This window comes from Lasiodiplodia theobromae (assembly GCF_012971845.1).
Source record: "Lasiodiplodia theobromae strain AM2As chromosome Unknown scaffold_35, whole genome shotgun sequence".
Classification (NCBI taxonomy): domain Eukaryota; kingdom Fungi; phylum Ascomycota; class Dothideomycetes; order Botryosphaeriales; family Botryosphaeriaceae; genus Lasiodiplodia; species Lasiodiplodia theobromae.
The window spans coordinates 326594-347504 of NW_023336514.1; the positions used below are offsets into that span (position 1 = coordinate 326594).

At 53.2% G+C, this 20911-nt stretch overlaps 6 protein-coding genes across 6 annotated transcripts; all 6 read left to right on the top strand.

Annotated features, from left to right (window-relative positions):
* Positions 1-172: 172 nt before the first annotated feature.
* LTHEOB_10036 (MFS transporter) lies at positions 173-2343 on the top strand (the record flags this gene model as incomplete). The annotated part of the gene is made up of 6 exons (XM_035506637.1): positions 173-417; positions 480-697; positions 764-1180; positions 1257-1509; positions 1575-1697; positions 1764-2343. 6 exons carry the CDS (start codon positions 173-175, stop codon positions 2341-2343), a joined length of 1836 nt encoding a protein of 611 aa, XP_035368348.1.
* A 2707-nt stretch (positions 2344-5050) lies between these two features.
* Positions 5051-7192, top strand: LTHEOB_10037 (uncharacterized protein; the record flags this gene model as incomplete). Its single annotated transcript, XM_035506638.1, has 1 exon — positions 5051-7192. One exon carries the CDS (start codon positions 5051-5053, stop codon positions 7190-7192), a length of 2142 nt encoding a protein of 713 aa, XP_035368349.1.
* Positions 7193-7836: 644 nt separating this feature from the next.
* LTHEOB_10038 (Molybdopterin cofactor sulfurase) lies at positions 7837-9051 on the top strand (the record flags this gene model as incomplete). Its single annotated transcript, XM_035506639.1, has 1 exon — positions 7837-9051. One exon carries the CDS (start codon positions 7837-7839, stop codon positions 9049-9051), a length of 1215 nt encoding a protein of 404 aa, XP_035368350.1.
* Positions 9052-10825: 1774 nt separating this feature from the next.
* Positions 10826-11667, top strand: LTHEOB_10039 (uncharacterized protein; the record flags this gene model as incomplete). Its single annotated transcript, XM_035506640.1, has 2 exons — positions 10826-11263; positions 11332-11667. The coding sequence occupies 2 exons, from the start codon at positions 10826-10828 to the stop codon at positions 11665-11667; spliced, it is 774 nt and encodes a 257-aa protein (XP_035368351.1).
* Positions 11668-14645: 2978 nt separating this feature from the next.
* On the top strand, positions 14646-15470 carry LTHEOB_10040 (uncharacterized protein; the record flags this gene model as incomplete). The annotated part of the gene is made up of 1 exon (XM_035506642.1): positions 14646-15470. One exon carries the CDS (start codon positions 14646-14648, stop codon positions 15468-15470), a length of 825 nt encoding a protein of 274 aa, XP_035368352.1.
* A 3517-nt stretch (positions 15471-18987) lies between these two features.
* LTHEOB_10041 (Calcium-independent phospholipase a2-gamma) lies at positions 18988-20694 on the top strand (the record flags this gene model as incomplete). Its single annotated transcript, XM_035506643.1, has 4 exons — positions 18988-19041; positions 19172-19305; positions 19355-19639; positions 19701-20694. 4 exons carry the CDS (start codon positions 18988-18990, stop codon positions 20692-20694), a joined length of 1467 nt encoding a protein of 488 aa, XP_035368353.1.
* Positions 20695-20911: the final 217 nt, after the last annotated feature.

A 20911-nucleotide genomic window follows, 5' to 3' on the forward strand; every position in this document is an offset into this window, starting at 1 on the left:
GTCGCGATTCAATCCTGCGGGAATGCAGTCCTGCCCTGTGGCCCCCATACATATAGATCTGCTGCCCTGCTGCTAGCCGGGCCTCCTGTTGGCTTTGCTTGGCGTCAATCATCGTCCCAGTCATCCTCAGGTACAACGCTTGGTATTTTCAACTCTCCCAGGGTTGTCCGTCATGGCGGACGACATTCACGCTTCGCCTCCGCGATACGAACATGTTCGCAACAACAGCAGCAAAGCACAGTTCGAACTCCGCACGCAACCAAGCTCGACTTTCGACGAACACACCAAAGCAGGGTCCTCCATCCTCTGGGCCGACAACGATGGGGACAATCGCGAGCATACGCAGAACGGTGTCAAGGAGGTGGAAGCCATCACGCAGACGTGGTCAAGACGGTCGCTGGTGATATCTTACCTTTTGTAAGAACACCCAGAAAACAGGGGCCGTTGGGGAAGCTTTGCTGATTGGGAGGAAAAAATAGGATTCTCATGGTCTTCTTCGTGGATTCCTTGGAGCAGCAGATCTCCAACAACCTGCTGCCGTACGTCTACAGCAATTTCTCCGCGCACTCGCTCGTCACGACGGCCTCGATCGTCTCGTCGGTCGTCGGCGCCGTCGTCAAGCTGCCCATCGCGAAGATGATCGATATTTGGGGGCGGCCCCAGGGCTACGTCGTCATGATCGGAGTCGCGACGATTGGTACGTACCTCTCTCGTAAACACCAATCAAATCGTCCGTCATGCGACTAACACGGTTCCTGTGCAGGCCTCATCCTCCTCGCCGCCTGCAAGAACGTCGAGACGTACGCCGCGGCGCAGGTCTTCTACTGGGTCGGCTTCAACGGCATCGGCTACGTGCTCGACGTCTTCATCGCCGATACCTCTGCGCTGCGCAACCGCGGCCTCATCTTCGCCTTCACCACCACGCCGTACATCGCCACCACTTTTGCGGGCCCCTCGGCCGCGCAGTCCTTCCTCGATCGCGGCGGCGTCGAGGGCTGGCGCTGGGGCTATGGCGTTTTCGCCATCGTCGTGCCCTGCGTCACGACGCCCGTTGCCTTGATCTTCTTGATCAACAGGAAGAAAGCGGTCGATGAGGGGAAGATTGAGGGGAAGAGCTGGTGGCAGGATGACGAGCGGGGGTTCTGGGATAGCGTGAAGTATTATTTTGTGGAGTTTGATGGTGGGTTTTGGTCCCTTTTTTCTTTTTGGAATCCTTTCTGGCTGCCTACGACGGTGATGCTGACTTTACACCGCAGTCATCGGCATGGTACTCATTTGCGCGGGCTTCGCGCTGCTGCTCCTGCCGCTTTCGCTGGCTACGTACCAGACGGACAAGTGGCGCTCCGCATCCATCATCTGCATGATCGTCTTCGGCGGGCTGTCGCTCATCGGCTTCTACGTCTGGGAGAAGTGGTGGGCGCCGGTGCGGTTCATGCCCTTCCACTTGCTAACAGACAAGACGGTGCTGGGCGCGTGCACCGCCGCGAGCATCTCCTTTGTCGCGTACTAGTGAGTTACCTCGTATCTTTTTTTATTGGAGTGGGGGCGCTGATCGGAGGATCTACTACCTATAGCTGCTGGGACTATTACTTCACGTCCTACCTCCAAGTCGTCCACAAGCTCGACATCTCCATGGCCGGCTACGTCGGCAACATCTTCAACATCGGCTCCTGCTTCTGGGCCGTCTTCGTCGGACTGTACGTTCTTCCCCCCATCCCCGCCCCACTGTCCCCTACCGTCCCCCACTAACACTTCCAAAACAGCGCCATCCGCCAAACCAACCGCTTCAAATGGTGCGCCCTCATCGCCATCCCCTGGATGATCCTCGGCACGGGCCTGATGTGCTACTTCCGCAACGGCGAGTACCCCATCGGCTACATCGTCATGTGCCAGATCTTCATCGCCTTCGCCGGCGGCACCGCCGTCATCTGCGAGGAGATGGCCGTCATGTCGGCCGTCGCGCACGCCTCCAACACCGAGACCGGCGGCGACGGCGTCGCCGTCGTGCTCGCGCTGCTCGCGCTGTTCTCGGGTATCGGCAGCGCCATTGGACTCGGTGTCAGTGGGGCGATTTGGACGAATGTTTTCCCGGTTAAGTTGGCGGAGTACCTGCCCGAGGATCGGAAGGGCGATGTGGCGAGTTTGGTGGGGAGTTTGGTGTTGCAGCTCGCGGAGCCGGTGGGGAGCGAGGCGCGGATCGCGATTGAGAAGGCGTATGTCGTGGCGCAGCAGCGGATGTGCATTGCGGCGACGTGCATTCTCGTGTTGGCTTTCCCGTGTGTGGTTGTGTGGAAGAACTTCAACCTCAAGGATGTGAGGCAGGCGAGGGGCACGGTTGTTTGAGAGCGGGTAATCTGCAAGAGGGTGGAGATGCTCGGCCCCTCCAGGGATCGGGGGTAGGACGGGAGAGATGGGGGGGAGACACCGGGGCAGACTCGTGTGTGTGTCTCTGATTCAGTGTTCCGACCTCTCTCTCTTTCTTTCTCCCGATTCGTCCTGTGGGCGTAATGACCGTAACGAATTCTCTTTTACTTGTACGTAAATACGCACGAAGAAATATACCCATGTCGCCTTTTTTGGTTCTTCTTTCAAGCCACAGTGGGTTTCCTGAAGATTAGTGCTAGTGACACATGTGAAAATTCCTCTATTGTGTAGCCGGATCGCCAATTCGAATACACACACATGTGGGGCTTTGAAATTGTACAGAGACGCCCAGGCTGTAGTCTTCAACTACGGACGTAAGTCGAATGCCAATGTCTCTGACGAGACAGGTTTGGGAGAGGCCTTGTTCGCGTGCGGTTAGAGTAACTGGCAAACCTACTATGCAGCAGCCTCACTCGTCATTGGCGCGATCATATTAAACCCTTTTTTTTTCTCTCCCGTTCTTCTACTCATTAGCCGCGATGACCGGCGCCGCACGACGGGCTGAGCTAGGCCAGGCTCATCGACGTCCGGGGCCCCCAAACCACACCGTCGGGTCGAGCAAATCTGCCGGGCTGGCGGCGGATTTTCTTTCTTTTTCTCGGCCTCACCCTCCGATGCACGCAAGGAGATTTCCCGACGGGAGGGATGAGACCGGAAAGTACCATGCACATGATGAACTTCTGCGGGAAGTTTTTGGGCTGAGAGATAGTAGCAGGGATTTGGTTCGGGGACTCATGGCTGCGATTGGCAGCTAGCGCCGTACCTTGCAGCAGAGCCCGCTTGACGTTGGTGGGCTTTCTTGTGGCTTGCAGGCAGGATTTCTTGGGCCGCTGCAACGCTTATGCACTGCCGGCCCGAGATGATTTTCGATCGGCCGGGGTACATACGTACGTGCGAAAGAACGGGTGGGGGCGGCGCGGACGGGACGTACCGTTTGCTATGTAGGAGGATGCTGGGTATGTTGGGCGATGCCGGCGCGGTGCAGGGCGGCGCAGCGCAGCGCGGGGCTGGACTGGGCCCCGGTTTGCGTTGACCGGTGTTCTCGGTGTTCTCCGGTTGTCTCCTGCAATGCGGTGCGGCACGAGACTGGGATTGGGGAGCGGGGATGCTTGGTGATGGGCGGCGCAGGTGTGAGGTGAGGCATGCGGGAGTGAGGCGAAGGTGTTTTTTTTTGTGGTTCTACTTGCTGGGAGAGAGACTTTTGAGAGTGTGTTTGGGGATTGACGGCTGTACGGACACATCGTTTAGTGGTATTTATCCTGTTTGCTCCGCGACAAGTTCGTTGCTTTGAGGTGCGGAAGTTGTGAGTCCGTGAGGGCCTGCATGTACGGCTTGGTCTGTGCGGGTTGCTGGTGTAGACAGCGGGGTTACACGAGCAGCTTAAAGATACCTTGTGGGTGATTGAGTTTCGAAAACTTCATTCCCAAGCTTCGCGCATGCTGCGATGTTTCAGAGAATGCAGTGTGCCTCTGAAGACCGAGAGCAACGCGTAAGTCCGAGCGGGGGCTGGTGTGGTTCCGAAATGGTGTTAGTCGTTGCCGGGGGTCAGTGCGCTGTTACGTAAGCTAGCGCGTGCCATTTCCAACCTCGCCCCGTGGACGCGCTCTCCCCTACGACTCATCCACCTCATCCATCGCGTCGCACCCCCATTGTCATCAACTCGACCTCGCCGCATCGGCTACATCTGTCACCCATCTCCCTGTCTCCATCCCAGGCTTCCTTGCACCTCGCACTCATCGACTCCGCCGCTGGCGGCTGTGCTTGTCGGTCGCGCTGTGCCCCCAGCCACACCGCGTTTCCACCAACCTACCACCACCGCCTCCCCATCGCCATCCACCCTTCCGTCTGTCCCCCATCCCCATTTTTTGCTTCTGTCAGCGTTCCTTGATGAGTTTCGAGATGGATGGACAAGTGGTTTCGCGGATTGCGATGTCGGGCGAGTTTGGGTGATGCGACCGTGTCGGACGCGTCGCCTTCAACTCATCACCGCCACTCGCATCCGTGGTTCCACTAACGCCGCCGAACAACTACCGGTGGAAACCGCAGCAGCATGGTTCCGCGCGTCTGTCTTCAGACTACCCCTCGAGGCCTCTTTGCAGCGGTCCGGTTCTCCATCGCGAGGACCACCCTCAAACGCTTTGCGGCGGTCGGTCGCGGACAGGTGCTGGGGCTTGCTCTCGGAGCACTCCAGCGGTCCGGTTTGCTCATCAATGCTTTGAACTACCCTTGGATCGTCTGCAACGGTCGCGTTCTCAGGCGCTCAGTTGCGATCTGCCCCCGGCTGGCCCTTGCAGCAGGTCTGTTCTCCAATGCGAGGACTCCTCTCGAGGCTTCCGTGGCGGCTGGATCCAACTGGTGTAGAGAACTCTCCTCAGATGACCCATAGCGGTAAGGTTCTCGTTGGTGGGGTGAACTACCCTTGAGTGTTCTATCGGTTTGTTGTAGGCGTAGATGCCTATTTATGCAGCTGGGTGTCCTTTTTTCATTATGTAGCGCACTAGGTCAATATCGCCTTAGTAGAACAATGGAGGCTCGGGTCTCCATCGCTTCTGCTCGGGCAATTTGTCTTAGTCCTGAAATACAGATCGATTCCAGAGCAATCACTTGCTGACTTCTACAACGTGCAATGTGTAGTGTTCCACTCGTTTTCATGATGGAAAGTGAACGGTTTGACCTCCTGGACTACGTCAATGAGCAAGTCCTAGCAGAATGGGTGGATGCCGACACGTGTGAGACTCGCACTCTCGGGTCCCTCTCGACCATCAACAAACAAGATGCCGGACTATCGTTCAGAGTTGGCCTCGATGCTTCGTTAGAACAAGCATTCATGCGCTTCTCGATGAACGTGTCAGTGCGGGTATCCGGACGGCCGCGCCGAAGGCAGCTCCTCCTCGTCCTCCCGCTCCACGTCCTCTCGTACAAAACCTCGGCCCTCGAATACGACATCCTCCGGACCTCAGACATCGGCGAGTCCGCCGCGGCGGTGCATGACGCCGGCTTCTCCGACTCCGGATTCGTCCTCCGCGCTCAGTTCAGCCTCCAGGAGCCTGGTTACGTCTTAATGCCGAAGTCGAACGCCAAAGCACTACGGCCAAGCACTTCGACCGCCGCCAGCCACCTCGCCGCCATCAAGTCCCTCTCCCAGGCTCTGTCGTTTACGCTCTACATCAAGCCGAGCGACTACGCGCAGCAGGGCGTGCGCATGATTTACGAGTACCTTCGCAACGACACGCTCAAGCAGTATCCGCTGCACTGGGACGCGCTGTACGGCGACCACGGCGCGCAGGCTGTCGACTGGGCGCAATGCGAGCTGGGCGGCGGTGGGAAGGGGAAGGGCAAGGCGCCAGAGCTCTGCGGCGATGCGGCGGCCGAAGAAGATGACATCGAGCCTCCACCTCCGTACGTGTCGGAAGTGCGGGACGACGAACAGGACGAAGAAGAAGAAGAAGACGAAGAAGAAGACGCAGCAGCAGCAGCAGCTCCGCCGCGCACGCCCAGTCCACCGCCGTCGTTCCTCGCGTTCCACCAGGCGCCTTCGCCATTCGCTTTCCCGCCGTCGCCGGCGCTGGTCCCGCCGTTCTTGCTGTCGCCGACGCAGTGCAGCGGCAGCTCGCAGGGGGCGCCGTCGCCGGAGGTGCTCGTCGAGCGCAGCGTCACGCACTACGATTCATCCTCTTCGGCGTTCTCCTCGCCGCGCGAGGTCTTGTCGGCTGCCGCGGACCAGCTGTCGCAGCATGCCGGCTCCGACGTGTTCACTATCCCTGCCACGCCGGAGTGCTTGCCGGAGATCCGCGTCCTGCTCGAGGCGCAGGCGGCGGCGCGGGAGAGGGAGATGGCCTTCCGGGCAGCGGAGCGGGAGCGGGAGCGGGAGGAGCAGCTACTACGTGCGGCAGCAGCAGCAGAGGAGATCGGCCGCAAGCGCCGCGCCACGTCTTCGCCTGCTGCGTCGCCGCCGAATGCCAGCGGGAAAGCCGGGCGGCGGCCGGAGACGAAGCGCGTGCATGCGGCGGCTGATGATGAATATGATGAGGACGACGGCGCGCAGGGAGGCGTGGACTTCCTCGCCACGGCGGCCTCGGCCTTGCTGTCTCTACACAACGCCCCGACGCCGCCGCCGCCGTTGTTCCCGCCGACTACGTCTTTCCCGTCTCTCTCGGCGGCGGCGCCCTACGCCGCGCTGCAGTCGAAACTGTTCCCCCAACTCGATATCGACACCGCTCTCCTCCCGCTGGCACCACCGGAACCAGCACGAGCACCACCACCGCCCCCGCCCCCCACCAACAACCAAATCGCCCTCCCCCCTCCCAAACCCTCTTCTTCGTCCTCATCCTCGTCATCATCATCAACCCCCAACCCCCTCACCTCCACCCTCTCCACCTTCCTCGCCCACGCCCTCGCCCTCAACCCCCGCTTGTACTCGCACCCGCGCCTCTCGCGCCCCCTCCTCGCTGCCGGCGCTGCTGCGCGCAATCGTGACAGTGCGGCGTTCACGCGGCTGCGGGCGCGCATCGTGGCGGAGGTGTTGTGGGATGCGGATGGGACGGGGGAGGAGAAGACAACAAGGGGGGAAGAAGCGGAGTGGTACGTTGCGGATATGGAGGCGTTGGTGGGGTGGATGTTGGAGGTGGATGCGGAGGCGGATGTGCGGGTTTGGGAGGAGCTGGTGGGGATGGGGAGGGCGGCGAGGGGGGGCGATGCGGAGGGGTATAGGTGGAGGAAGGGGTGTGTGCTGGGGAGTGTTTGTGTGGAGTTTGGGGAGGGGATGTGATTGTGGATATACCAAGGTAGATGGGATTTGTTATGAATATATATATTTATTAGTGCTTGTGAAAGACGTCGTTTGTTCGCTATCTTGGTAGCTCTGATGGATTGTTGTTTGGTGGAGCTCCTCGGATGTGGCGTTGATGATCTTGCCAATGCAACTCGTCTATCTCGCTTGTTATTTCCTCTAACATTTTGAGCGCGCTACACTAGTCCCGTCTTCGTTCCTGGCTCGCTGTTGTGCTGACGTGGAGGGCACAATGGTAGGATTGTCTGGCCAAGGTATATGAGTCAGCAGCCGCGAACGAAGAAAAAAAAATCAAAACGAAATGTCACATTGACTCTTATCCACATTTCATCCACTTATCGCTGGTCGGAACCTCGGCAATATAAATTCCAACAACGAGGACGTCTTCCAGCAATCCTCATTTTCACCACGTTAATCATTTGTCATCTTCTTCCAGCAAAATGCTTCTTCAACTTTTGCCATATGTTCAAGGCATGCTAAAGGCATCTATGAGCCTTCATGGGGCCATAGCTTTTACGCTTCTGGTAATCCTTGTTTCGACTGTTGTTACCCGATCCGGAAACATATCCAAGACACGTAGAGCGTTGAAACACCTACGCAAGGTCGAAGTAACTACCAGTAACATGGCGGACCAATACGATCCCCAATCGGACTCATCAATACGCATCAAGGCAATCTACATTCATCCCGTCAAGTCCTGCGGGCCTATCGAGCTAGATCGCGCTTTGCTCACCAAGGCCGGCTTCATGTACGATAGATGTTTCGCAATTGCAACGGAAAGCGCCAGAGTCGACGCGGGATTGGAATGGCGATTCATCAGCCAGCGCACCAAGCCACAGATGTCCCAGATCAAGACGGAGCTATGGCTCCCAAAGAAAGACAGCAACCCGCACGACCCCCTCGTCCAGGCAGGCGGATGTCTCGTCCTGACATTCCCCGACCCAGAACCTCCCACCTGGATCAACCGGCTCGACGCACTCCTCCACACATGGACCCCATCCACACAACCACAAGTCTCCTTCACCGTCCCCCTCCAGCCCACCCCCACCCAGCTCCACGCCTTCAACATCCACCAAAAGGCCTTCGCCATCCACTCCCGCACCGCGCACGGCCTAGACCTCAGCCCCATCCCCTCCGTCGCCGCCGCGCTGCCGCAACTCAAGCAGTTCCTCGGCCTTCCCCAACGCCAACCCCTCACGCTCCTCCGCTGCACGCCAGCCACCCTCGTCCGCACCAAGACGGACCTCGCGCCGCTCGCGCACATCGGCTCGCCCTCCCTCCACGGCTACACCGACCAGCAGCCCCTCAACATCAACAGCCTGTCCTCCGTGCACGCCGTCTCCGCTCTGCTGCCGCCGGAAAACAGGCCGCTCAACGCGCTGCGCTTCCGCGCGAACGTCTGGATCGCTGGCGCGCCCGCGTACGACGAGGAGACGTGGAAGAGGTTCCGCGTCAGGCCGAGGAGGAGCAGTGGGGGTGGTGTGGAGGAACAGCAGCAGCGCGTGGCGGCGACGATATGTGTGGTGTGCCGGACGTCGCGGTGCACGATGCCGAATGTGGATCCGGAGAGGGGCACGTTTGATGCGGATGCGCCGCTGCCGGGGAGGAAGAGGGGCAGGCCGCAGCCGAGCGCGACGCTGGTGGAGTATCGGATGGTGGAGACGGGGAATGGGGCGGCGCTGGGGTTTCTGGGGATGCATTGCGTGCCGGAGGATCGGAGCTTGGAGGAGGCGGGGGAGGAGCGGGGGGGAGGGGGGTTGTGGGTGGCGGTTGGTGACGAGGTTGAGGTGCTTGAGCGGGGGGTGCATCTCACTGGGTCGACGGCTAATGAGTACTGAAATCGTTGTCTCGCTGGTAACAGCCTAAACCACAGAGATTCGAAATCTATCAATTGTTGCAAGTATTACCCAACAGGCCAACCCCCACATCCAGATTCCAGACTGGTCTTGAATAAAGGATCCAAGCCACCCTAATGGAGCCACAAGAAGTAATGATGGAAGATGTTGATGAGGCCTCATCGGGATATCTAAGTGCACGGAAATCGGCAGCCAGAAATCTTACTACGAGGACCACTAGCCCGAACCAGCTTTCTCTTTTCCTCAATAATGAAGCTACCAATCGAGAAGAGCTGATTGCCCGAAAGAGCCCAAGATTTTCAGCATTTCGTCACTAAATCGATAGTCGCCAATGCTTGCGGGACCGCGTTACTTCTCATTGCTTTTTCGACATTATCCTTCCTCTGGCATACCGGGGACGAAAACAAGAACTGGCACACGGTCATGTTGAATGGATTGGTCAGGCTGTCGCCCTCACAACAATTGAAATACGTCTTGCACTTTCAATTCGAGCTGTAATGGCCACTTCAATGCTTTCTTCAGACTTACTCAAGACTGATGGCGATACCTTCCTCTATCAATCGGCAACCTTTTCTCTCATGCACTTAGACGGCATGCACCTCTTTTTGCCCTTCTACAAACGCCTAGAAAGGAGAAACGTTCCTATATTTGCCTTGGTCCTTGTACTTGGAGTCACCTCTCTCCACAGTTACCTCCACGCTCTTGCTTTAGGATGCTCGCTCTGGAAAAAGGTCAAGAAAGAAAAAAGCAACCTAAGGGCGAACTGAGAGCCCGGGTTTCGTCCCATTGTTACCGTCTTCGCAGATCTATCTCTCCCTTATAAAAAATAAAAGTAACATGTGTGGGTAGTTGAAGCTATCGTCCGGACGTATATGGATATCCAAAGTGCCTCTTGTATATCCATATATGACATCAGAGAGACCTATACATCATTGCGCCATTCAATCGTTAGTAACTGTCAAGGACTGGGTGTCTGTGGTCTTATTGTGAGGCTAGAAGGAAGAATTGAATCCCTCCCTGCCCCGGGTGGCAGTGCGACCAATGTGCGCAGCAGTTGTCAGCTGGACAATTTTCAATAAGGGCACAGATCGAGGAAGAATCTATAACGCATGAAGCCAGATCCGCAACTTCAGCCTGTGGTCCGGCCCGGGTGAAACTTGATGGGGTCACTTGACGGTGGGAGCTGAAAGCTATGGCGGTTTTGGAAAATCCCTCAAAGCTGACGCAAATTTCCCTGTACCTTGCATTGAGGCGTTGAATTCATCCAGCCTCACTCGTACATTGATCCGAACAACAGTCGGAATTTCGCAATGTACATACAATTCAGTACATAACTGATAGGCGGAAAATTTCTAGAACACAATGGTCAAAAAGATTCAGAATCGGAAAGTGTCGCAGAAATAACATGCACATCTGTACACGGTAATGGAATTCTGATTCGTGGTTTATGCCAATGCTCTTGCGCCCTGAAAAAGCCTGAATGGGAGCGTGATGCAGTGAGTCAGAATATTCATTTATAGATAATCCGAGGTTCGGCGACAAACGGAAACTAGGTCGTTATACAAGCTTTGTCAGCACTGTGCCCTACTCGGAAGAGCTAGCATCCCCGAACGAGGAGACAATACTATTCGCAGCCCCGCAATCCTTCAAAAGCCTCATCGCATAAATATTATAAGCTTACCACCCTCTTTAATTCCATAACTCCTCCATCCTCTTCGTTCCTGCTATCATCATCACTATCACCATCACAATCATCATGTCCAAGCCGAGCATCCTACTTATTGGTGGCGCGTGGCATACACCCGAGCATTTTCGGCCCCTTCGAAACTTGTTGGAGAAGGCTGGATATGCCGTCCTCTGCCCCCGCCTGCCAACCAACAGCCTCTACCCCCCGCAAGATGCACTCGAGCAAGGCGTCAAACTCGTCCGCACCCTCGCCACGCAGCTGATTGACGAGGGTAAGGAGATTATCGTCCTGATGCATTCCTATGGCGGCTACTTCGGCACCGAGGGCTTAACAGGCCTTGGCATCAAGGAGCGCGCTCCCAAGGGACTGGCCGGCGGAATCAAGTGGTTGGCGTACATGGCCGCAGGCCTCCCACGGAAGGGAATGGGTGCGAGCGATATCGAAGTCCCCATCTTCGAGGATGTCGGGAAAGGCGGCCCAGTCGACCCCATGTCAATGGTATTCGAAGTATGTGTGTCCGAGTGAGAGAAAGGAAAAGAGACGTCCCAGAGTGTAGCAGTACTAACAAAGGTCAGTTCGATCTGGTTCTCCTCCCCAGGGATCCCGTTGCAATGTTCTACCACGATGTGCCAGAGGATTTGCGGAAGCAGGCTGTTGCGGATTTGACTGGGTTTGCAAAGTGGGGTCTGATGGCAAAGGTCGACAATGAGTCGTGGCGCAACATCGACGTCGCGTACTTGAAGTGTACAGATGACCGGGCTTTGCCGTTTCCTATGCAGGAAAAGATGATTCGGGATGTTCAGGAACTTGGGATTGAGGTGAGGGTGAGCAGTTGCGACTCGAGTCACAGTCCGTTCTTGAGCCAGCCTCAGACTGTTGTTGATTGGATCGAGGGTCTAACTGCCGTGTAGAGTCTGGAACTCTCTGGCTTGCAGAGGGATCTTGCTCAAGTCTGCTCTGTTTGTATACCATTGGGCTGGTATTTGTACAATAAGCGTAGCCATACTTCTCAACTCATAATTGTTCATGATGCTAGACACATGAACTTAAATCCGATACGGAGCATACAACATGTGCCATCTGTTAGCTGAAGGGATCAAGCCAAAAATAATTTCAATAACTTGGCAATATGCGATAGAGTTCTGGCTGCTTAATTCTCGTTGCACAAATCAAATCCGGAACAGGTCCAGCGCGCCACATGAGCAAAAAGCAACACGTACAATAAGTAGAACTCCCAATCATGACCCATTTGAATATTAATCAGCCGGTCCGCAGCTTGAGTACGGCTGAGCGGACTGGAGGTCTAGGTTTGTTTTGCTTCTGCGGCTCCGTGCCGGCCTAGCCGACTGGCCTGTCGTCCTGTTCCGGCTTGAGGTCAAGCCACCAGAGCCCGGCACGGACACCACCCTGGCACTAATGGGCTGAAAATGGACCGCTAGGGCAGCGCGTTATCCCGATTATATGCATCCTAGAACCAATGCAATATCCCTGCTCGTTCCGGGGTATAATCGATGGCTAGTGCGGATTTGCCTTTTCAAGGAGGACTGGGTCCTAACCTAACATCACCCTGACAATGAGCAAAAACTCGCAATTGTAACCAACCAACGATCGGAGAGAATCCAGAGTGATTTCCACGCCAGCGTTCCGATGTAATAGGTGGCTGTACAGCCGCACTTAGCCTGTGGCTTACATGTTATCGGTTCCAATGTTGCACTGCATAAACTGGGGGCTATCAATCTATGTAGAGGACTGATCGACTTTGCCACGCTGGCTAACATTGCGGGCTAGAAGCAGCTGCTTCTACCGGCTCATATAACAATGATCAACCTCGATAAATAGTCTAAACCAAACCATCTTTTCTCGACCTACTCCAGTGTCTTTTCAAACCTAAAACATGCAATATGGAATTCTCCTCTCCAGCATTCGGTCATATCACTCCTTTTCCGGTTCAGCCGATTATGAACTCTTTCACAGATTATGGGCTCGTGCACTCTATGGTCGTAAGAGGGCTTGTGTCCCATCTCAAGTCTTCCCCATCTCTATATATTTGTTGGAAGCTTCTGGATCATGTTTCTCGAAAACAAATAGGGATAGGAATCAAGGACTCTATTTTGGTATGTGCCTCTAACATGTCAATATTGAGGCGTCTTTAGTACTTACATTCATGAAAATTTAGGATTTTGCGATTTTCTTACTCAAACGGAGCAAGCAAAGGCCATACCAAGTGGAAGTATTTTGGCAACTCTATTTCCTCTGCGCAAGCTCTGCCCGGTTTAAGCAGGACTACATAAGCGCATGGAGGCAAACATACCCGGACTGGTCAATCAGCATACTTCTGGACAACGGTAGCCATCAGGAAGTTCCATGTGGTGCGGATTGGGATAGTGATGAGAAGCTTATGAAGCATCTGATATCATTCTACAACGTTATCCGTTCCAGCGGAATACCCTTTGAAATATTGGGGCACAGAACCCTTCGCCGGATTGATGTTGCTTCGGTAAGCATTTAGATTTTACTCCCTGTCCGTAACTATTATAATGACTCGACTGAAAGTTGGACTTTATAGATACATGGAGGCCTCGTGGTTGGAAAGCGTCGAGCTGTGCTTCAACTCGGTGCTTACGGCCCAGAGAGCCGGCCCATCTTCTATTTCAAAAACCCGGGGGCACTGAGCAAGGCCCCTGAGTTCCGCCTTGTTCAGACTCTGAAGGACAACTTGGTCCTCGTTCCTAAAAATACGGATCATAACTGTCTCAACTTCATTCGAACATACAAATCCTCCTACGTCAACACAGTTATTATGGTTCCGTTTCTTGGAAGCCTCCTTGTTGGAATTATCTGGACTGTCGTCGCTGTCGCCAAATATCACCAAGACGTCCAAGATAGTGTACAAACGGCTTTTTCCATCGCAAGTTATATCGTTACTGCTGGTAAGAGAACTATTACGATTGATTGTTTTTGCTGTGAAGCTTATAGCATAATAGGCGCTTTACTTATTGCCCTCGTCGCATATTTGGACAGCAGATATGAAGCCAGTGCACGAGATAGTCTCGATGTCGAAGAGAGTCAGCCGAATAGCGCTGTGGGCCATCCGAATGTTCTGTCCACTTCACATATTTCTGCCTCAGCCTCATCGCATCATACGAGTGCTTCGTCGCCAACTGGATCAGCAACTCCAACTAGCCTTTCTCGACCTTCCCAAGTCGCTCCTCAAGCTGTTCCTCAAGCTGTTCCTCAAGCTGTTCCTCAAGCTGTTCCCCCACCTGCTCCTCAACCTTCATCGGCTACATGGCCTTCATCGGGAACTTCATCTACCCAGAGCCTCCCAACTCGCCCCGCGGCAGTTCCTCCGGTTTATCACCGCAACTCCTCCCACGTGTAGCTGAAAAGCTTACAGTAATACTCTTCCGATTGCAGGAGATGTACGGCATAATAGGGAAAGCCGGTTTAGTAAGGCTTCGGCTGAGCTGCGTATGTAGCCTCGAGTGCTTTCATTGGTGAATGTATCATCAACATCACGGATTCTTTCATTTCAAGTTCACTTTACAAGGTACCCTTGGGTATAGTCCAGAGCCCTGTTAGTCTGATGGGTTCTCAGCGAGAATGCCTTGCTTTGATTTGTGGGTATTTGTGTGCTTCTTGCCTGAGCATAGTTGCTCGAGACTCCCTCAATGTCAATAGCGTCCTGGGCATTCTTTTAGACTCAATAAGCGCTTTCCACTTCTTTCGAATTCCCACCAATCGCTGAGGATTACGTAATACAATTAGGCGACCGCTGTACACTTCGCCCAATGCTGCAGCCTAGACTCCCTTTTCACTCTTGCTGTGCAGCCCTCTTCAAGCGTTCCCGCTCTCAAAACTTTTACAATCTCAAAACGCTCTCACAAACATGTCGGATCCTGTCATACCCTCGATCGCTGAAATCCGCAAATCCGCCCAGGTTCTGAGTGCTCCGGATGCCCTTGCCACTGTGGTCAAGGTTGGCGATTTTGCCGTCAAATTCGGCCCCAGCGTGACCATGTTAGAGGCCGAAAATCTCGAATACGTGTCCCAAAATAGCAACATCCCGGTACCAAAGTTCTTCGCCGCCTTTACCGAACCAGAAATAAAGAGTACTTTTATCGTCATGGAACACGTGGACGGCGTTCAACTCGGAGACATTTGGAAGTCCCTCACTCCTTCCGAGAAACTCGATGTCGGAAAGCAGATCCAGACCGCTGTGGAAAATCTACGTACCCTCCAACCTCCCGGGTATCTTGGATCTGTTCGCCGGCAGGCTTTCGCCGATGCCATCTTTTATTTAGAGGAACCTAACTCAGCCGTGCAAGGTCCTTTTGAATCCGAGGACGAAATGAACGAAGCCATGATCCAGAAAATGGCGGAATACTTACCACAACCATCTCAGTCACTGATGCGAACGCTGATGTCAACCACGTTGCGAGGCCATCAAACCACGTTCACTCATGGAGACTTGCAGCCAAAGAACATCATGGTGCGTAGGACAGGAACAAGAGATAATGGGACCGGGATATTTGAGATCAAGATTTTGGATTGGGAGGTGTCAGGCTGGTATCCAGAGTACTGGGAGTTTTGTAAATCGACAGTTGCTGGTTTTGCCAAGCCCGATTGGCTTGAACTGGTTCAGCAGATTATGCATATCTATCCTAACGAGTACCTGATGATGGAGTCGGTTCGGAGGATTCTTTTTTGGTAGATTGACGCAACGATGTTGAGTAAGGCGATCACGTCATCCAGTTTCAAACTTCTAGGTAGGTCAGACACGGTGTTGGCGCAGGCTTTGCGTTGCCTGGTAGGTTTGCTGGTGCGAAGAGTGTAGTTGAGCTCATAGATGCGCAGCTCGTTGCAACGCGCCAACGGTCGTACGACACAGCTTCTAACTCTTCGGGGAGTCCGTTCGATAGATTAAAAGCCACGCAAGGTTCAGACTGTGGTCGTTGATGCTCAATCTGCTCGTAAAGCGATGAAACTCATCCATTCAAGTCTCAGTTCTAAGGTCTAGAACGTCAAAGAATTACTTGTAAGAAGAGGCCTCACCGCCAGTAGGTGATTTACACGTGAAGGCCGACAGGAGCCTAGAGCCTTACAGTTGCCACGTATGTGTCATTTTGAAACATAGCCTAGCGTTGATTCTCCAACGCATGATGAGCCATTTTGATTACGCGCTGCATACAATTTTCCTGGCCCATACACGAAATAGGACAAGGGTATGCAGCTCTTGAGTAGCACCTGTCCTGAGATCAAACGTGGCGACAAAGGTATACGGTGGGCAGAATAGTCAGAGAAAATGGACACTTTCTGTAATTGGGAAACGGTGAGCGTCGAGGCACGTAATCCACGAAAACCCCGCATCCGTCAGCTGAACATGCAAGCCAACCCCACAACGGCTGCGCGTCCAGCTGCCCTCACGCAAGACATCTCTAGAGCCAGCTACGAATCGACCTTTGTTTATGCTGGGCGAAAAAACCGGTTTTAGGTTTGCAGAGTATCATCCTAACGGCCTAGAATCCCAGCCTCTCAGCTTTAGGGAATATCGAAAAGGGGCCTCTGTCCAATCACATTGGCGCTTGTTATCGTTCATACGCAAGCCTCGTAAGAGTGAAATCATGCTAACAGTAGTATCACATGTCGATGTTGATCTCGTGATTGGTTAAGGTGCTTGTGACTGACCCTAAGTGGCGCATGCAAGGTCGCTTTCGGGTTCATGCAGCAGTACAATGAGGCGAATGATTTGATGAGGCTGGGGCATACCGGGCCAAAGGAAGTGAGCGTACTGCCTGATAATGATGAGTGTGGGGTCGTGTTCTCAGCCTCAACACAATGGGGCTATTGCGTTTAGCCTAGCGATGTTCTTTACGTTCATCAAAAGCGCGAAATCCAAAAGTCATAATACACAGGCTTCTTCTCCAAATATCTCATTCAGAAAAATGAATGACCATAGTTTGCCTTTCCGTAAAATGAAAGAAAAAAAACTATTGTGAAATGTTCGAAGAGAGTGATCGGCAAGGAGACTAGCGGGGAATGAACAGAACTGACAATACAAATCCAACGAACCAGCCATGTAACTCCACCCATTTAGCCTCACGACTCTAATAATAGGAAGCCTCATCTTCTGGGCAAATGCTTACCTCTGCATGGACACGTAGGTCTCTCGCATCCATGCAAATCAGGGCTTGCCGTTTGATGAAGCAATCCAACGTGAAACATACGTTATCACTTACTGCCAGACTCCGAACGCGCTGAAAGCGAGCAAGCGAAAGACTTCTCAATGCACTTGTCCAAGTGCTGGAATGGGTGTATCAAGCGTGTCGAAAACATAGATTTGCTTCAATCTTCCCGTGAGACGTTGTAGCCAAACTCCTGGTCCGAGGTGATCAAGTTTCACCGTGGCCGTGAATTCGCAGCAAGGGCAACTCTTGTTATCGCTGTCGTGCTGCTTCTCGCTTGATCGCGTGTATATCGCCTGGTTCCCATGCCATGGAGCCCGTGAAACTTTGGATATGCTCAGCGGGTTCTCTTTGAGGTCTTGAATTCAGAACGTCAGAATTATGAAATATACCCATTCCAGGATAGATTGCATTGTTTTTACCTTGAATATATGCGGAATCCGTCAGGTAGATCTTTTCAGAAGATCGAATGAGCACAGCTGCTTTGGAAGAACTCCTTTTCCTCGTTGAGGTGAGGGTGCAACACCCGCTCTGCATTTCTGTGCCGAAATGTGATGCTTCGTTTAGGCGATGTATGTTTGATGTGTCGTGTTGGGGGCCCTGAAGTTGTAGCTCTGCAAGACTTGGAGTAGACGGCTGCAGCAGCAACGGGGGAAGCGGGTTAATAAGGCAAACGAGGCATTTTCGTGGGCGCAATTGCCAAGCAATCCTGTAAGGTCTGTCGACCACCTGAGCCTGTCATGCATTTCACAAAGCTAATCACCCACGTCATTGCGCGATTCCTATGTGCCTATTGGATGAACTCCTGTTTTTCAGCTGCAGAGACTGCCCACAGGGAGTTTTAGCCCCGGGAGGCCAAGGGCGCTGAGGGCCGAGGCTGCCCGCGGGTGTTAACGCATACGTAATTTGTACAGTACAAAATGGTTATATGCGGAAGCCAAATATTTTCCTGTAAGCACTGGAAGGCTGAATAGAAAGCTTACTTGGTCTCCCCCCCAGAGCCTTCGAGACCGTACCGCTTTCTGTCCTATCGCGGTAGCCTTGCCCATGAGTTGAGCCTCAAAGTCTACTAGTTTAGGCATCTCTCATAGTGCGCGGATATTGCTTCTGAAAGAAGAAGTATGCATTCAGCTGACATGATCGGCTTATGTTGAAATGCATTGCGCACTGCTGACGTGGGCAGATGGCGCACGGCCTGAACCTGCGGACAGGTGGCGAGGCTGCTGATTTGCATTACAACTTACTGGAGCTTCACGCCACCACTCTGCAGTCAGAGCTTGATCTGCATTGCCGCATTCTAGGGAGAGCTTTACATAATTCTTAACAAGCCTTGATCCGTCTTCTTGCAGTAGTTCGAGCCAGCGTGTTTGCCCACTTGTGACGAAGCCTTTCCCGGATCAAAGAGATTTGAAATTCAGCTCATGCACGAGACGAGAATGCTGGAAGGTTCGTCCAGGATAGTAATCCAGTATTCCATGTTGCACTGCATTTCTGCATCTTCTCTTGATCGAGCCTCTGATAAGCCTGAGGTTCGTCGTGCTTGTAAAGCATCGAGATGTGCAGTGCCTCATAGGATATATATGCATATCCGTCCGTGGATAGATAGCTAAATGGCGCTGCTTGCCATTTCAACCTATGGCAACCATGGCTTCCTCATCTTTGACGGGGAGCTTTCGTGTTTCAGGCGATCACTCACGACGTTTGTCGTTTGATCCAGGGGCACAACACCCAGCCACCAGCCTTTTTGTAAGCACGTCTGAGGCTCAGTGTAGGCAGCTCACAACCCAACTGCAGAATTTTACAATTAATTATAACCAATCTTAGCTCGCGGCTCTAGAAGATCTTCTTTCTCTCCCGGATGCACAAATCAAGATTCACAGTTTCAGCCTTGTGCAGACCGTGAGACGGACGTTTGGTTGCGGAAGATCGTTCTCTCTCTCGGTAAGTCTTTACCCGGTATAGTTACAGAATCTTAAACTGAATACATGACAAACAGATGGCGGTGGTGTGAGAGGTTACTCCTCTTTGATCATACTTAAGCGTTTGATGTACCTTATCGGACAGATTGAGCTTGGTCGCATCCCAGGCTATGAAAATGACGTAATATCCCCATATTGTATATTTAAATATTCTTTTAACGATTCGAGATTAGGGACGGCCTGCCTATTATGATAGGGTGCAGACAAGCGAAGGGTATTCTTGGGGACCCGAGTCTCACGTGCCTTCCCAGAGTCAAGCAAGGGAAGATGACGACAGCGAGCCTACCGGCGTGGAAGAGAGTGTGGAGGCAACATTTCGGTGGAGTGCTAAAAGCTTCAAGCCCCATCACTACTTTGACTACATCGTGGGAACTAGTACTGGAGGGTGAGTCTTGTTTCACAAGAAAACGATACTTGACTTAATTTATATGCAGATTGAGCGCTATCATGCTAGGCAGACTGGAGAAAGACGTAGATTTCGCACTTGCACAGTACGACACCATCGGCGAGATCGTCTTCGCACACCCGCGTCCGTCAGGCAGTATCTCCACCCGACTCAAGGTGAACAGACTTGTTGGCCTCATCAGGACCAAGTACAGCGAGACAAGGAAGAAAGAAGCGATCCTCAGTGTCATCCGAAACACGATCCCACGAGACAAACAGTCCCAGATGCATGAAGAAAGGTTGACTTTGAAGCATGACGAGCAGCGATGCAAGACGTAAGTGTAGAAAGAATGCTCTTAACATGGCTGATCTGCTTCTAACCGAGTGTCCGTCTAGATTTGTTGTCTCATACGGATCGCCGGAAGTGGCATTGAAGCTAGCCACCTTGTTTCGAAGCTACGAACTACCTCGAGAGCGCGGAAAAGACAACACAGATGGTCCCGGGGATGTGCCTTTGTGGGCTGCTGCTCGAGCTACGTCTGCTGCACCATTCTACTTCGAACCCCTGAAGCTGTACGGTGCCGAGTACATTGACGGCGGGATAGTGGCCAATAATCCGGCTCTCTTGGCATATGAGGAAATGAGACGAGCACATGCGATGAAACCTCTGCAGATTGTGTCAATCGGAACAGGTGAATCTCGTCCGGCTGCAGATTATAAGAAGCCCGCACAACTCGGCAAATGGAACATCTTCAAGGTCCTAGCAGATGTGGCAACGCAGTCAGAAGACACACACTCAAAACTGGAATTTCGACTCAAGGGCGTTGCTCCGAAAGTGCACTATCTCAGACTCAATGTCGAGAATCCAGAACTCGCCAAAGTGCAACTCGATTCCTGGGAGCCGAGAAGCGCAAAGAACGGGCGAGGAGGTCACAAAACCAAAGATAACATCACAAATCTCACAAAAGAATACCTCAAGTCCCCAAAGGTAAACTCCGATCTCCTGGACTGCGCAAAGCGTCTCGTAGCCGTCCGCCGTAAACGGGCTGAATCACCAGAGTGGGAGCTTTACGCGTGTCGCATCGCCTACTTTTGCAAGCACCCGGATTGCATCAATAGCAAGCATCCTACACACCACGAGACCAGACACTTGCTTCGAGAACACGTCAAAAAGATTCATGGCTTTATCGTCGATGATGGGTCGTCGGATCCAGTCCAATGCTCAGTAGGCCCATGCTGTCATACAGCCAGACGACCTTTGTTCCGCCGCAGCGAGAGTTTGGAGGATTTTCGTGATCACTTGAACCGCATCCACGGCATTAGTCGTGCGAGTCTCAAGGACCCGGAGGAATTTGAGAACTGGTTGAGTTCGTGCAGAGAGCTAAAATGACCCATATCTAAGTACTCGGAGGAGTATCTTTCGTTGAACAAGTGATGAATTGAAAAAGTTCAGCCTTTTGAGCGCAATGGTTGATCGGTAATTCTGTGCTTGCTCCAAAGCGCTGATGAGTGCTTTCAATCCCTACGTAGGCCCCTATGCTATGAGACTACTAGCCTATATGGTTGAAGCAAATTACAGCGCAAGTATGATGTGCTCGCATATGCAG